The 13,962-nt window shown below is 47.2% G+C and overlaps 1 protein-coding gene across 4 annotated transcripts in view; it reads left to right on the plus strand.

Moving 5' to 3' along the window:
* Positions 1-13,962, plus strand: part of TCP11L2 (t-complex 11 like 2) — a 70,178-nt gene that overhangs the window by 22,719 nt on the left and 33,497 nt on the right. For all 4 annotated transcript variants that reach the window (XM_073556881.1, XM_073556882.1, XM_073556880.1 and 1 more), the window contains one exon: positions 1,105-1,225. In XM_073556881.1, coding sequence (XP_073412982.1) covers positions 1,105-1,225 — 121 coding nt within the window. The remainder of the gene's footprint in view (positions 1-1,104; positions 1,226-13,962) is intronic.

A 13,962-nucleotide genomic window follows, 5' to 3' on the forward strand; every position in this document is an offset into this window, starting at 1 on the left:
GCCCAAATTGTCATGCGGAGAAATGTAGAAAAGTCGTTTAATGGCTTGGATTTCCATAAATGGTTATCATATTAGGTTAGCCCCTATAGAGCTTCCAGAGTTTGAATGGCTGTACCCAGTGCCTGGCCTGCAGCTTATAAAGGAATTTTTTTTTTTTTAAGAGCCCTGTTTTTCAGCTGCTAACAACTCTCCTAGTAATTCTAATTATTAATTTCAGTCAGCACTTTTCTCAAATGTCCGATTCCCCTGGATGTAAGGCATAGCATACTGTCCCAGGAACTGTGGCTGTGGGACATGTACAATAAATTGACAGCCGTTGAGCTAGTCATTAAGAAGTAAATCTGTTTGTTCTGGGATCAGTATTTCCTATAGCTGAAAAGTCAAACAAGTTTTGTAATAAGTGTAGAGTCGGGGTCAGACCAGCATATGAAAAAGCAACAATCTTCATTGAGAAAACGCAAGACCATTGCCATCCATGTGTCCGTATTTTACTTCTGTGTAATACATTAGAATTCTAAAGTGTACATTATCAATAGTTTCCTATGTTAATAATGGCATTGTATCTATAAAAAAAAAAAAAAAAAAAAAAAAGGTTCCATGTGGGATCTGTTTTTGTTTTTGTTTTTTTTCCCGCACATAGTCTGAATGAGCCCTAAATAGAATTTACAGTTCTGCTCATGATTGGAGAATGTGTTTTTTCTTCTCTTCAGATAGAAGATCCAATGCTCTTCATGTTAATGGCTTCTATGCTAAGCCTCACAGATGATCTGCATGGATAGATCAGTATGTACCAATGCAATAAAAGACCATGTGAAAATCTAAATGTGTGATCAACCATCTGAAGTTTGACGGAGCATTACAAAATATTGAAATAATATCTTTGCTTAACGCTTCTGCTCTCTTTGGGCAACGATGGTTATGCATTTATCTGCTGCGGATTAGCTCCCAGTTTCTAATTAAAGCAGTGACTGCTTTATCCATCCATGATTGGTATAACCAACACATCTGTCCTAAAATGCAGGGAGACTTCGAGAGAGTTCTTCTCCTTCTTCCCATTCATGCACCATGTGTATATGAACCTTTACAATTATGCTTGTATTTCAGTTTGGAAGAACGAGTAAAGCAGATTGTCCACAAAGCTTTCTGGGATCGCCTAGAATCAGAACTTAAGGAGGACCCTCCCAAGTATGATCATGCCATCAAGCTGTTTGATGAAATAAGAGAGGTAAATATATTTAACTCCTTCCCGTGCCACGATGTACTACACTACCGTTCAAAAGTTTAGGGTCACTTAGAAATGTCCTTATTTTTGAAAGAAAAACAGTTTTTTCCAATGACGCTAACATTAAATAAATCAGAAACACACTCTATACATTGTTAATGTAGTAAATGACTATTCTAGCTGCAAACATCTGGTTTGTAATGCAATATCTTCATAGGTGTATAGAGGCCCATTTTTCCAACAACCATCACTAAAGTGTTCTTATTGTACTTTGTGTTTTGCTAACTGTGTAAGAAGGCTAATGGATGGTTAGAATACCCCTGAAAACCCTTGTGTAAGTATGTTAGCACAGCTGAAAACAGTTTGGCTGATGAGAGAAGCTGTAAACCTGACCTTCCTTTGAGCTAATTGAGAATCTGGAGCATTACATTTGTTGGTTCCATTAAACTCTCAAAATGGCCAGAAAAAAATAACTTTCATGTGAAACTCGAGTCTATTCTTGTTATTATAAATGAAGGCTATTCCACGTGAGAAATTGCCAAGAAACTGAAGATTTGCTACAATGGTGTGTACTACTCTCTTCAGAGAGAGCACAAACATGCTCTAACCAGAGTAGAAAGAGAAGTGGGAGGCCCCGCTGCACAACTGAGCAACAAGACAAGTACATTAGAGTCTGTAGTTTGAGAAATCGATGCCTCACAGGTTCTCAACTGGCAGCTTCATAAAATAGTCCACGCAAAACGCCATTGTCAACATCTACAGTGAAGAGGCAACTCCGGGATGCTGGCCTTCAGGGCAGAGTGGCAAAGAAAAAGACCATATCTGAGACTGGCTAATAAAAGGAAAAGATTAATATGGGCAAAAGAACACAGATATTGGACAGGGGAAGATTGGAAAAAAGTGTTATGGACAGACAAATCCACGTTTGAGGTGTTTGGATCACACAGAAGAACATTTGTGAGATGCAAAACAACTGAAAAGATGCTGGAAGAGTGCCTGACACCATCTGTCAATCATGGTGGTGGTAATGTGATGGTCTGGTGTTGCTTTGGTGCTGGTAAAGTGTGAGATTTGTACAAGGTAAAAGGGATTTTGAATAAGGAAGGCTATCACTCCATTTTGCAATGCCATGCCATACCCTGTGGACAGCGCTTGAAATGAGCCAATTTCATCCTCCAACAGGACAATGACCCAAAGCACACCTCCAAATTATGCAAGAACTATTTAGGGAAGAAACAGGCAGCTGGTATTCTATCTGTAATGGCGTGGCCAGTGCAGTCACCAGATCTCAACCCCATTTAGCTGTTGTGGGAGCAGCTTGACCGTATGGTACGCAAAAAGTGCCCATCCAGCCAAACCAACTTGTGGGAGGGGCTTCTGGAAGCATGGGTGAAATTTCTCCAGATTACCTCAGCAAATTAACTGCTAGAATGGCAAAGGTCTGCAATGCTGTAATTGCTACAAAGGGAGCGTTCTTTGACGAAAGCAAAGTTTGAAGGAGAAAATTTTATTAGTCGTCCATGACAGCACCACCTGAGAGAGGGGATCCGCCCTTCAGGAACAGGAAACCTACAGATACAAAAGGGCGGCACCTCTCCCACGCATCAGTTGGTTTCCTGTTCCTAGAGGATGGGACTTCCTTCAGATCGTCCATCATGGAGTCGCCGAGGGATTCCCAGGCCGGCTGACCGACCCAGGTAGTGAGGGGGTCTCCTACCTCAGTCAAGCTCGGGGCCCTGGAAGCGCCACGGTGGGGCCGGGTAGGTCACCACGACGGTTGGTGAGAGCAGGTGGAGCCAGGGGTCCGGTGGACAGCCGCCTCCATGTTGCCGCACCAGGAGGTATGTATGTCCCGGACCCCTCCTGGTGCGCTCTCCCCGTGATCCGCTCTCTCTCTCTCTTCCGGCCGGGCCGGCGGTGGCGCCCGGTCGGCGGGCGCAGGTCGGCGCGCGTGGGGGCTGTGGCCTGGCCTGAGCCGGGGGCGCCGTGCCGGCTCCTTCTGCGCGTCCCCGCAGGCCTCAGATGGGCGGCGGAGGGTGCGGGGCCGGGGACGCCAAAACCGGAAGTCTGGTGCCGGCCGGCTTCCGACGCGCGCCGCGTGTGCACGGCGGTGCTGGGTGGCGCGTGGTGGCCGGGGGGGGGGGATGACCGGAGCTTGCGGGGGGAGGGTCGCGGGTGGGAGGTGCGCGCCAGAACACTGCTGACTCGGACAAGGAGTCCTTAAAAGGCAGGAGGTGACGCTGCTGGGGTGCTTCTGAAGGCCAGCGATGGATACGACAGAAGCCCCCATAGAGCAGCTGGACGAGGTGCAGGAGCACCCACAGGAACAGGCCACAGTGAAACCACATGCGAGTGGCCAGCAGAAGAAGAAACGGACGGGCGAACAAAGCCACAGAAGTTCCTCCAGGCTAAAGGACCCTCCTGCCTCCCTCCGTGATCCGGTACCTGCCTCATCTGCATGGGTAAGAGATCTCCGTGAATGTACCCTGATGCAGTGTCCCCTTATGTTCTTTTCGCAGAGGAGGAAAGCTACGGGAAAACAGAAGCACAGGGAATGTGCCCTCTGTAGTTGCCCCTTGCCGGACGGCCACCCTAAAAAGTTGTCAGCCATGCGTGAGACTAACGGTAGGGGTGGAAGGGGACGTTGGCCCTGGGGTAGATTGACAGGCCCTTACACTCTCCCCTGTCCATACAGGTAGCGGAAGAAACGCCAGACTTCACCACAAGCCTGAGGGACATAATCAGGACAGAGATAAAGGCCCTATCTAAAAAGGATTCCTCTAGGGGAAGAGAATGTAGTTTCTCAGGTTCAGAGTCCTCGACTGCCCTAAAGATCGATGACTCTTCAGATTCCCCGGCCTCCACTTCGTCTTCTTCGGAGGAAGACTTGAGTCGATTCTGCTTCCCCTTAGACCAGGTGGATAAGCTAGTTAAAGCAATAAGGTCCACCATGGGGGTAGCAGACACAAAACAGGAACTTTCAGCTCAGGACGTGGTGTTCGGGGGTCTAGATCCCAGGAAGCGGAAGGCCTTTCCATTAAATGATAAGGTCCAGAGCCTAATAGATAGGGAATGGAAGAGACCTGAAAAAAGAGGCTCCTTACCTCCGGCCTTCAAGCGGAGGTACCCGTTTGACGATCCAGTGGTAAACAGATGGGATAAAGCCCCTAAACTGGATGCGGCAGTAGCCAAAGCCTCCAAAAAATCTTCCATTCCCTTCGACGACATGGCCTCCTTTAAAAGACCCGCTAGATAAGAAAGCAGACTCCTTTTTGAAGGGAACTTGGGAGATGTCAGCAGGTGCTCTAAGACCAGCGATAGCGGCCACATGTACGGCCAGATCCATGATGGTCTGGCTAGACCAATTGGATTCCCAACTAAAGGACGGAGTCTCAAGAGCTTCTATCCAGAAAACGCTGCCAATCATCCAAAGTTCGGCAGCTTTTTTGGCGGATGCTTCAGCGGACTCTGCGAGGATGGCAGCCAGAACTGCGAGTTTATCTAACGCAGCTCGAAGGGCCCTTTGGTTAAAATGCTGGCCGGGAGATATCCAGGCCAGATCACGACTCTGCTCCATTCCATGTGAGGGTGAATATCTGTTTGGCCCAGTCTTGGATGAACTCTTAGAGAAAGCCGGGGATGATAAAAAGAAGTTCCCCAGTCTACCGAATCCTTCTTACAGACGTCCCTTTACCAGGAAAGGCTATTTCCGTAGAAGGCCGTCCAGAGATCAGGGCAGATGGGAGGACAAAAGGAGAGGTACAGGTTTCATGTTCGGAGGGGGGGGGCGTCAAGAAGGTCCAGCACGTGACACTAAAAAAACGCCCCAATGACTAGTTGCCCCGGTAGGGGGGAGACTAGCTGCCTTCTACCCAGCCTGGTCCTTGATTTCCAATAGTAAATGGATACTGGGGGTGATAGCTGCGGGTCTACGCCTAGAATTCGCCCGGGTCCCCCAAGATCGATTTAAAGTCACCCCGCTCAGGTCTTCCACACCAGAACAAGCTGCCCTGGAGGCCGAGGTGCATGATCTCTGCCGTAAGAGGGTCCTAACGGTGGTCCCAGAGGGAGAAACGGGGAAAGGGTTTTACTCCCCCCTGTTCCTGGTCCGCAAACCAGACGGGTCCTTCAGGACTATTATAAACCTTAAATCCCTCAACGAATTCCTGGTCATACGCCCGTTTAAGATGGAGACAATTAAATCAACAATAAAATTACTGTTTCAAAACTGTTTTATGGTGGTGTTAGATTTAAAAGACGCTTACTACCATATTCCCATTCATGCAGCTCATCAGCGGTTTCTCAGAGTGGCGGTTCAGCTGGATGGGTCAGTCCAACATTTCCAATATGCGGCCCTCCCCTTTGGGGTGGCAGTCGCTCCCCGTGTGTTTACCAAAGTAGTAGCGGAAGTTATGGCCCATCTACGTGAATCGGACATTCTGGTGATCCCCTACTTAGATGACTAACGGATCGTAGGGAAAACGGCAAAACATTGTCTGGAACAACTACAAAGGGCAATGTCTGCCCTAGAGGGGTTAGGATGGCTGCTTAACATTAAAAAGTCTCGGTTACAGCCGGTGAGAGTCCAACAATTCTTGGGCCTGATCCTAGACTCTGAGAAACAGGAATGCCGTCTGCCCCCGTAGAAGCTTGTTCGCCTACACTATCAGGTCCTGAACGCTTCCAATAACCCTACCATGTCCCTCAGGAAAGCCATGTCCCTTCTGGGTTCCCTCTCGTCCTGTATCCCGGCAGTCCAGTGGGCACAGTTTCATACAAGAAAACTGCAGGGCGAGGTCTAAAGGCATCAGAGAATCCTTGAGGGTTACTTAGAGCAGGGGTCCCCAACCGCCGGTCCGCGGCCCAGCACCGGGCCGCTGCAGTGCCCTTGCCGGTCCGCGGACACAAGGGGAGCCAGGGGCGGTCAGTGGCGTAGCGGGGGCTGGGGCGGCGTGTGTAGCGGCGGCAGGGAGCGATCCAAGCAGCTCCGCTGCCTGCAAGAGGGAATAGCAGGAGCGGAGCTGCAAGGACCCGTCCAGCTTCCTGCCCGCCGCCCGCGCTTCCTGTCTCTGACACAGAGAGGAGCGCGGCCGCTGCTGTGTCAGAGCGAGTAAGCGCGGGCAGGTGAGAGGAGAGAGGTTGTGTGTGTGTGTATGTATCTGTATGTATATGTATATGTGTGTATGTATATATATATATATATATATATATATATATATATATATATATATATATATATATATATATATATATATATATATATTTTGTGTGTGTGTTGGTCTGTGTTTGTGTAGCCTGGCCCTGGAGGAGGTGGGGACATGAGGAGAAGGCCATGAGGGAAGTGATGGGGAGAAGGGAGTGATGGGGTGAAGGCAATGATGGGGAGAGGGGAGTGATGGGGTGAAGGCAATGATGGGGAGAAGGGGGTGATGGAGCACTTATTCAAAACCTATGGTGAGTTGAGTCACATTATAAATGTTATTTAATTATAAGTATGCACTGCTACACTACAACCGTATCCATAGCCCTGCCCCCTTATGACCAAAGCCCCGCCCCTGCCACACCTCCATCCCCGCCCTGCTGGGCCATGGAAGAATGGTCTTGCTTGAAACCGGTCCCTGGTGCAAAAAAGGTTGGGGACCACTGACTTAGAGGGCCAGCTAACCTTGTCCCGAAACACAAGGGAGTCCCTAGAGTGGTGGCTAGTCAAGGATAACTTATCCAAAGGGGTCCCCTGGGAGTATATGCGGGATATGTCAATCACCACGGATGCTAGCCCTTCCGGTTGGGGGGCTCATATGGGTGAGATTCTGGTACAGGGCCTATGGGAGCATCATCAGATAGAAATGTCATCTAATCTGAAAGAGTTGACAGCGGTAGAGCAGGCAGCTAAGGAGCTACTTGTGTATCTACAGGGCCATCATGTGCGAGTGTTCTCCGACAATCAGGTCACCGTGGCTTATATCAACCACCAAGGCGGGACTCGTTCCAAACCCCTGATGAATGTGGCAGAGCGGCTATTCCGGCTAGCAGAGCATCATTTTCAATCTTTAACAGCTCTACATATAAAAGGGAAGGAAAATATCACAGCAGATTTCCTAAGCCGCAATCCACTAAAACAAGGAGAATGGTCCCTAAGCACCTCCATCTTCGGCCTAATTGTACAAAAATGGGGACAACCAGAGGTAGACCTCTTCGCTACCAGGGAAAACAGAAAATTAAAACAATTTTGCTCCCTAAATCCCAGAGAGAACCCCCTGGCGGTAGATGCCTTTCTGATAAAGTGGGACTTCGGGCTAGCATACGCCTTCCCTCCCCTATCGCTACTACCCCTGGTGATGAAGAAAATTTATCGCTCCATTTTGGCCCAGGAGGGCTTGGTTTTCTTGCCTCAGGACCATGTCTGTGTCTGACCCTTGGGTCCTTCCGGACATCCCGGATCTCCTATCCCAGGGCCCAGTGTTCCATCCTCAGGTGGCTGGCCTACATCTGACGGCGTGGAGTTTGAACGGACACTGCTGAGAGAAAAAGGCTTCTCCCCAGACCTGATTAACACCCTACTTAAAAGTAGAAAAGTCATCACTACCAAGATCTATGTCAGAATTTGGAAAAAATTCCTGCAGAACTCTGGAGTGGTCGCTGGCACTTCAGCACTTGTAAACCAAATCTTAGAGTTTCTTCAGAAAGGTCTGGATATGGGGCTCTCCACTAGTACCCTTAAAGTACAAGTATCAGCCTTGGGGGCCCTCTTTAGCTGCAACATCGCGGGTAATTACTGGATCAGTAGATTCATTAAGGCAGCAGGTAGATCCAGGCCAATAGCGAAAGATTCATGCCGTGGGACTTGAACCTAGTCCTCACGGCTATGACAGAAGCCCCATTCGAACCTCTCATCAGCTTCCATAAAGAACCTGTCCCTCAAAGTAGCCTTCCTGGTAGCTCTAACCTCAGCTCGTAGGGTAAGCGACATCCAGGCATTATCTAGACGTCCTCCTTATATACATAAACCAAACATACTAAGGAAGCATCTTGCCATAAAATTCACATTGCTTTATTAAAGTACATATAAGACACACATACAGTACATGATAAAAGGAGATGTGTATACCAGGGTATCACAAGTGCATGACAACCAAAAATGGAAAATAGGGGCTCAAAACACAGTACTATACCGCCAAAAAGAGAGAGTGCAGTATGATCATAATGTGGGCGCTATATTGTAATTTACTAAAATCATGCGCCCCAGTATATCATATGCTGCTATAATAATATACAAGGAAAGTCCTGAATATGAACATCATCCTGACGGTAGATCAGGGGGCATAATACAAACAAGTTTTTCCCCAATAAAGTTGATGTAGTAATAGTCCCTCATGAAAGAATATACATGACCTGTGACACCGCGATCCCCGACGCGCGTTTCGCCTTAGCTTCGTCCTGGGAGGTGAGTGATAGTTGATCTAAGGTACATGGGGGCATATATAGCGGTAAAAATACCGAAAGATTTCTTGCACCTGAAAAGAACGGCGCCCGGCGTGTGGCGTCATCATGGCGCGCGCCTCCCGGCCCCTCAGCCACTCCCACCGCACACGTCACGATGTGGAGACAGATGATGAGGGCCTGAGACGACGCGCAACCATGGCAACCCACCACGCTGCAAGATGGCGCTGAAGACATGCAAGCCACTCCCCCTGCCCGACGTGTAAGGAGGGAGAGACGGCCCGCACATCAAACAGACGCCTCTATACAGAGTGTGCACAGCGCTCCAAGTAGCGCAAAATAGAATAGTATAAAAACCCGATATCAAGGGTTCAGTATTATATTACAGATATACAGAAGGATTGAAATGATATTTTGGAAAATATTTTGGAAAATATTTGAGAGTACTAAGAGATGAAGTTGAGGATCTGTGCTGCGTATTACATAATGCAAGGCAATATATCCAAATTTAATACAGTATTGCAATCTTTAAAAGAGGGGGCTATAACCCTTCCCGTCAAGGATATACATATATGGAATATATTAGAGGTAATATGCACAGAGAGCAGTATCCTGTTCAAACTGCACATTTGGTGAATGGTGCAATACACCTCAGAAAAATGAGGACTTAAACATATATATACATATACATACTCACACACATATACATATATAGATGTGCACAAATATATGCCATGCCAATAAATACAGTTACAAAAATATGTAACGTAACGCATCAGAAGTTCAAAACCATCTCGATATTATAATAAAATATGAATTACCAATATACAATATAAAGAGGGTTTAAGTATATATATAAAATGACCTAATTATTCCATAACAATATGTAAAAGATCCTAGTGCAAAAGTTATCCACAAAGCGGCACATAATAATGTACAAGCCAATCCCCAAACTAAATGTATCGTACATATTATATCCCATAGAGTCACATTGGTTAGGAGGGGATATGTATTACTGCAGTACAAAAACTCAAAGTTAGTCAGATTTTCCCCGAATACGGGCCATACATCTTCCGAATATTCTCCAAATGATGATGAGGTAACAGATCCACCAACATGTTGCTGGAAGACTGCATCCCAATCCAGTGTTCACAATGCACCTCATGCCCTTCACATCCAAAATACGAAAAGGTAAATACACTAGAATAAAACTGAAAAATAAAATAAATTAAAAACATGTAATCCATCACCATATCAAAAGCATCCTACAGAAAGGGGGCAAAGCTCAGGACCTCATTAAGTCCTTTGGGTTGAACCGTACCCAATTTATATATCCATTCGACTTCTTTCTGAGCTAATTTCTTCCTCCAGTTGCCACCACGATGGTCAATGTGAACTTTATCTATTCCACAAACTTTGAGTAGTTTGGGATCACTCTCATGGCACAACTTAAAGTGTCTCGGGATTGGTTTAAGCATCATATCATCCTCTATCTTAGAGGCATTCTTAATGTCCCTGTGATGTTCTCTCACTCTGACTCTCAGAGGTCTAGAAGTCATCCCAACATAGATCCTTTCACATGGACATACGGCATAATATATTACACCATTAGTGTTACAAGTAATATGTTGTGTAATGTTATACGTGGTTCCACCATCACTGGATACATACAAAAGAGGACGCTTGTTTCATGTTAGGGCATGCAATACACTCTCTGCAAGGAAAAAATCCCCATTTTGGGCCTTTGGAACCAAATGCTCTCTCAGGTCTTGGGCCCGCATAGTAGCTATGCACAAGTTTATCTCGCAGATTACTTGACCTTTTATATGTAATAGAGGGATATTTAGGAATGTATTGTTCCAAAGTCCTGTCTGTCATAAGGATAGGCCAATACTTATTCAAGGCCTGCTTCATCTCAAACCACTTATCATTGTACGGAGAGATAAACCTTACTTTTTGTGTCAATGTGGATCTCTGTTTAGGAACAAGTAGATCTACCCGTTTAGCCCGATTTGCTCTCCTCATTCCCCTGAGGATACTGCGTTTTGGAGTAGCCTCTAGATTCAAACCTTGATGTCAAATCTTCTGCTTGCCTTAGATATGTTTCCTCACTGGAGCAGATACGTTTTGCCCGGAGGAATTGGCCAGTTGGAATTCCTTCCACCAGTGATTTGGGATGCGAGGATGTAGCGTGTAAGATTGAATTTACCGCAGTTTCCTTTCGGAACATGTCCGTATGTAAAAAGCCATCATGTCCTTTAAAGATTTTTGACATCCAGGAAATCTATGTCAGACTGACTGTACTTACAAGTAAGCCTGACATTGATGGAGTTGCTGTTCAATATTTTAAGAAAACTGAGAAGGTCCTGCTCTGTTCCCTGCCATATCATGAGTATGTCATCAATATAGCGGGCCCAGAACAGGACCCTCTCAATAAAGGCAACGGGCCGGGTAAAGAAGAGGTCTCTTTCCCACGTGCCCAAAAATAAATTTGCGTATGAGGGGGCAAAGGCCGCCCCCATAGCAGTACCTTGTTTTTGCAAATAAATGGATTCCTTGAACATGAAGTAGTTGTGCTCAAGGGCAAATCTCAATAATGTCACTAACAAATGAACAAATCTCTCATCATGGCCAGACATCATAAGATAGGCCTGAGTAGCCCGTACACCATCCAAATGTTGGATAGAAGTGTATAGGGACTCCACATCAAAACTAACTAGCCACATGTCATCCTCAATGGGGATGCCCTCAATTTTTCTGAGGACATCGCTCGTATCTTTTACATATGATGGGAGATCATGGACCAGAGGTTTCATATAAAAGTCTAGATATTTAGATACAGTCTCACACAGACTCCTGTTTCCAGACACGATGGGTCGTCCTGGCGGGGTAGTGCAGTTCTTATGGATTTTGGGTATAAAATATATGCATGCTACCTTGGGGAATTCAGGTACTAGATTATCCCTAAGTTCTTGATTAATCAATCCATCAAGAAAGGCACGATCTAAAATTGCCTTAATTTCTTGCTGGTAGACTGACGTGGGATTGTAAGTCATTTTTTGATAGCATTGGCTGTCCCTCAACTGTCTGAGCGCCTCTCTCTCATATTCTGCCACAGGCCATAGCACCACATTTCCCCCTTTGTCCGCGGGTTTAATCAGCACTTCTTTGAGTTTGCTAAGTTCCTTGAGCGCCTCTCTATGAGCAAAAGTAAGATTGCCATGTGAGATGCATCTTGAAATCTTTTCAAACTCATCAGTGACCAGACGGACAAAAATTTAAATGTTCGAATACAAATTCAAAGAGGGGAACTTTTTTGGCACCGGCGGTCTGAACTTACCCGTGTTAGTAGTTCTCTCATTTTCATCACTGAGTTCTTCCAAAATAGCAATAGCCTCGATTTCTTTAGGACTCCATGCTCCACCATCATTGCGCTTATCATGTAACTTTTTAAGTATTAATTTTCGTGCAAGCAAATGGAGATCCTTTACCGCTGTAAAACAGTTAAATGGAGCCGTCGGTGAGAAAGAAAGGCCCAAGCTCAGGACTTCCATCTGTGATTGTGTTAGCTGCAGATCTGAAAGATTTATTACCTGTAATCTAGAGCAGTGGTCCCCAACCTTTTTTGCACCAGGGACCGGCTTGAACCAAGACCACTCTTCCATGGCCCGGCAGGGCGGGGATGGAGGTGTGACAGGGGCGGGGCTTTGGTCATAAGGGGGCGGGGCTATGGACGCGGTTGTAGTTTAGCAGCGCATATTTATCATTTAATTATAACATTTTTAATGTGACTCAACTCACCATAGGTTTTGAATGAGTGGGAGCACAGGGCTTGTTTCTCTGTTTCAGTGGGAGAACTGGGCTACTTCTACTGATGACCGTCACTGCTAATGATGATTGGAACCTACAAGGAAATGGAGCATTGAGCACTTAAGAACAATTGTACTGGAGTACTGTACATGCTGATTATTTTCTAATCATCAGAAAATGTATGTGTGGTCCCCCCCGTCCAGCTCTGTGTGGCTCCCCCTGTTGTATGCATGGCTCCCCTGTCCCATCCTGTATACATGGCTCCGCTCCCATCCTCCCATCCTGTATGCATGACTCTGCTCCCACTCTTCTATCCTGTATACATGGCTCCCCTGTCCCATCCTGCATGCATGGCTCCGCTCCCACTCTCCCTCCCTTGTATACATGGCTTCGCTCCCACTCTCCCGGCCTCCCTTGTATATATGGCTCGGCTCCCACTCTCCCTCCCTTGTATATATGGCTCGGCTCCCACTCTCCCTCCCTTGTATATATGGCTCCGCTCCCACTCTCCCTCCCTTATATATATGGCTCCGCTCCCACTCTCCCTCCCTTGTATATATGGCTCCGCTCCCACTCTCCCTCCCTTGTATACATGGCTTCGCTCCCACTCTCCCGGCCTCCCTTGTATATATGGCTCCGCTCCCACTCTCCCTCCCTTGTATATATGGCTCGGCTTCCACTCTCCCTCCCTTGTATATATGGCTCGGCTTCCACTCTCCCTCCCTTATATATATATGGCTCCGCTCCCACTCTCCCTCCCTTGTATATATGGCTCGGCTCCCACTCTCCCTCCCTTGTATATATGGCTCGGCTTCCACTCTCCCTCCCTTGTATATATGGCTCGGCTCCCACTCTCCCTCCCTTGTATATATGGCTCGGCTCCCACTCTCCCTCCCTTGTATATATGGCTCGGCTCCCACTCTCCCTCCCTTGTATATATGGCTCGGCTCCCACTCTCCCTCCCTTGTATATATGGCTCGGCTCCCACTCTCCCTCCCTTGTATATATGGCTCGGCTCCCACTCTCCCTCCCTTGTATATATGGCTCGGCTCCCACTCTCCCTCCCTTGTATATATGGCTCGGCTCCCACTCTCCCTCCCTTGTATATATGGCTCGGCTCCCACTCTCCCTCCCTTGTATATATGGCTCCGCTCCCACTCTCCCTCCCTTGTATATATGGCTCCGCTCCCACTCTCCCTCCCTTATATATATGGCTCCGCTCCCATTCTCCCTCCCCTGTGTATATGGCTCCGCTCCCACTCTCCCTCCCTAGTATATATGGCTCCGCTCCCACTCTCCCTCCCCTGTATATATGGCTCCGCTCCCATTCTCCCTCCCTAGTATATATGGCTCTGCTCCCACTCTCCCTCCCTTGTATATATGGCTCCACTCCCCCTCCCTTGTATATATGGCTCGGCTTCCACTCTCCCTCCCTTGTATATATGGCTCGGCTTCCACTCTCCCTCCCTTGTATATATGGCTCCGCTCCC

This window comes from Dendrobates tinctorius, unplaced genomic scaffold, assembly GCF_039654945.1.
Source record: "Dendrobates tinctorius isolate UK_male_01 unplaced genomic scaffold, ASM3965494v1 ptg000241l, whole genome shotgun sequence".
Taxonomy (NCBI): Eukaryota; Metazoa; Chordata; class Amphibia; order Anura; family Dendrobatidae; genus Dendrobates; species Dendrobates tinctorius.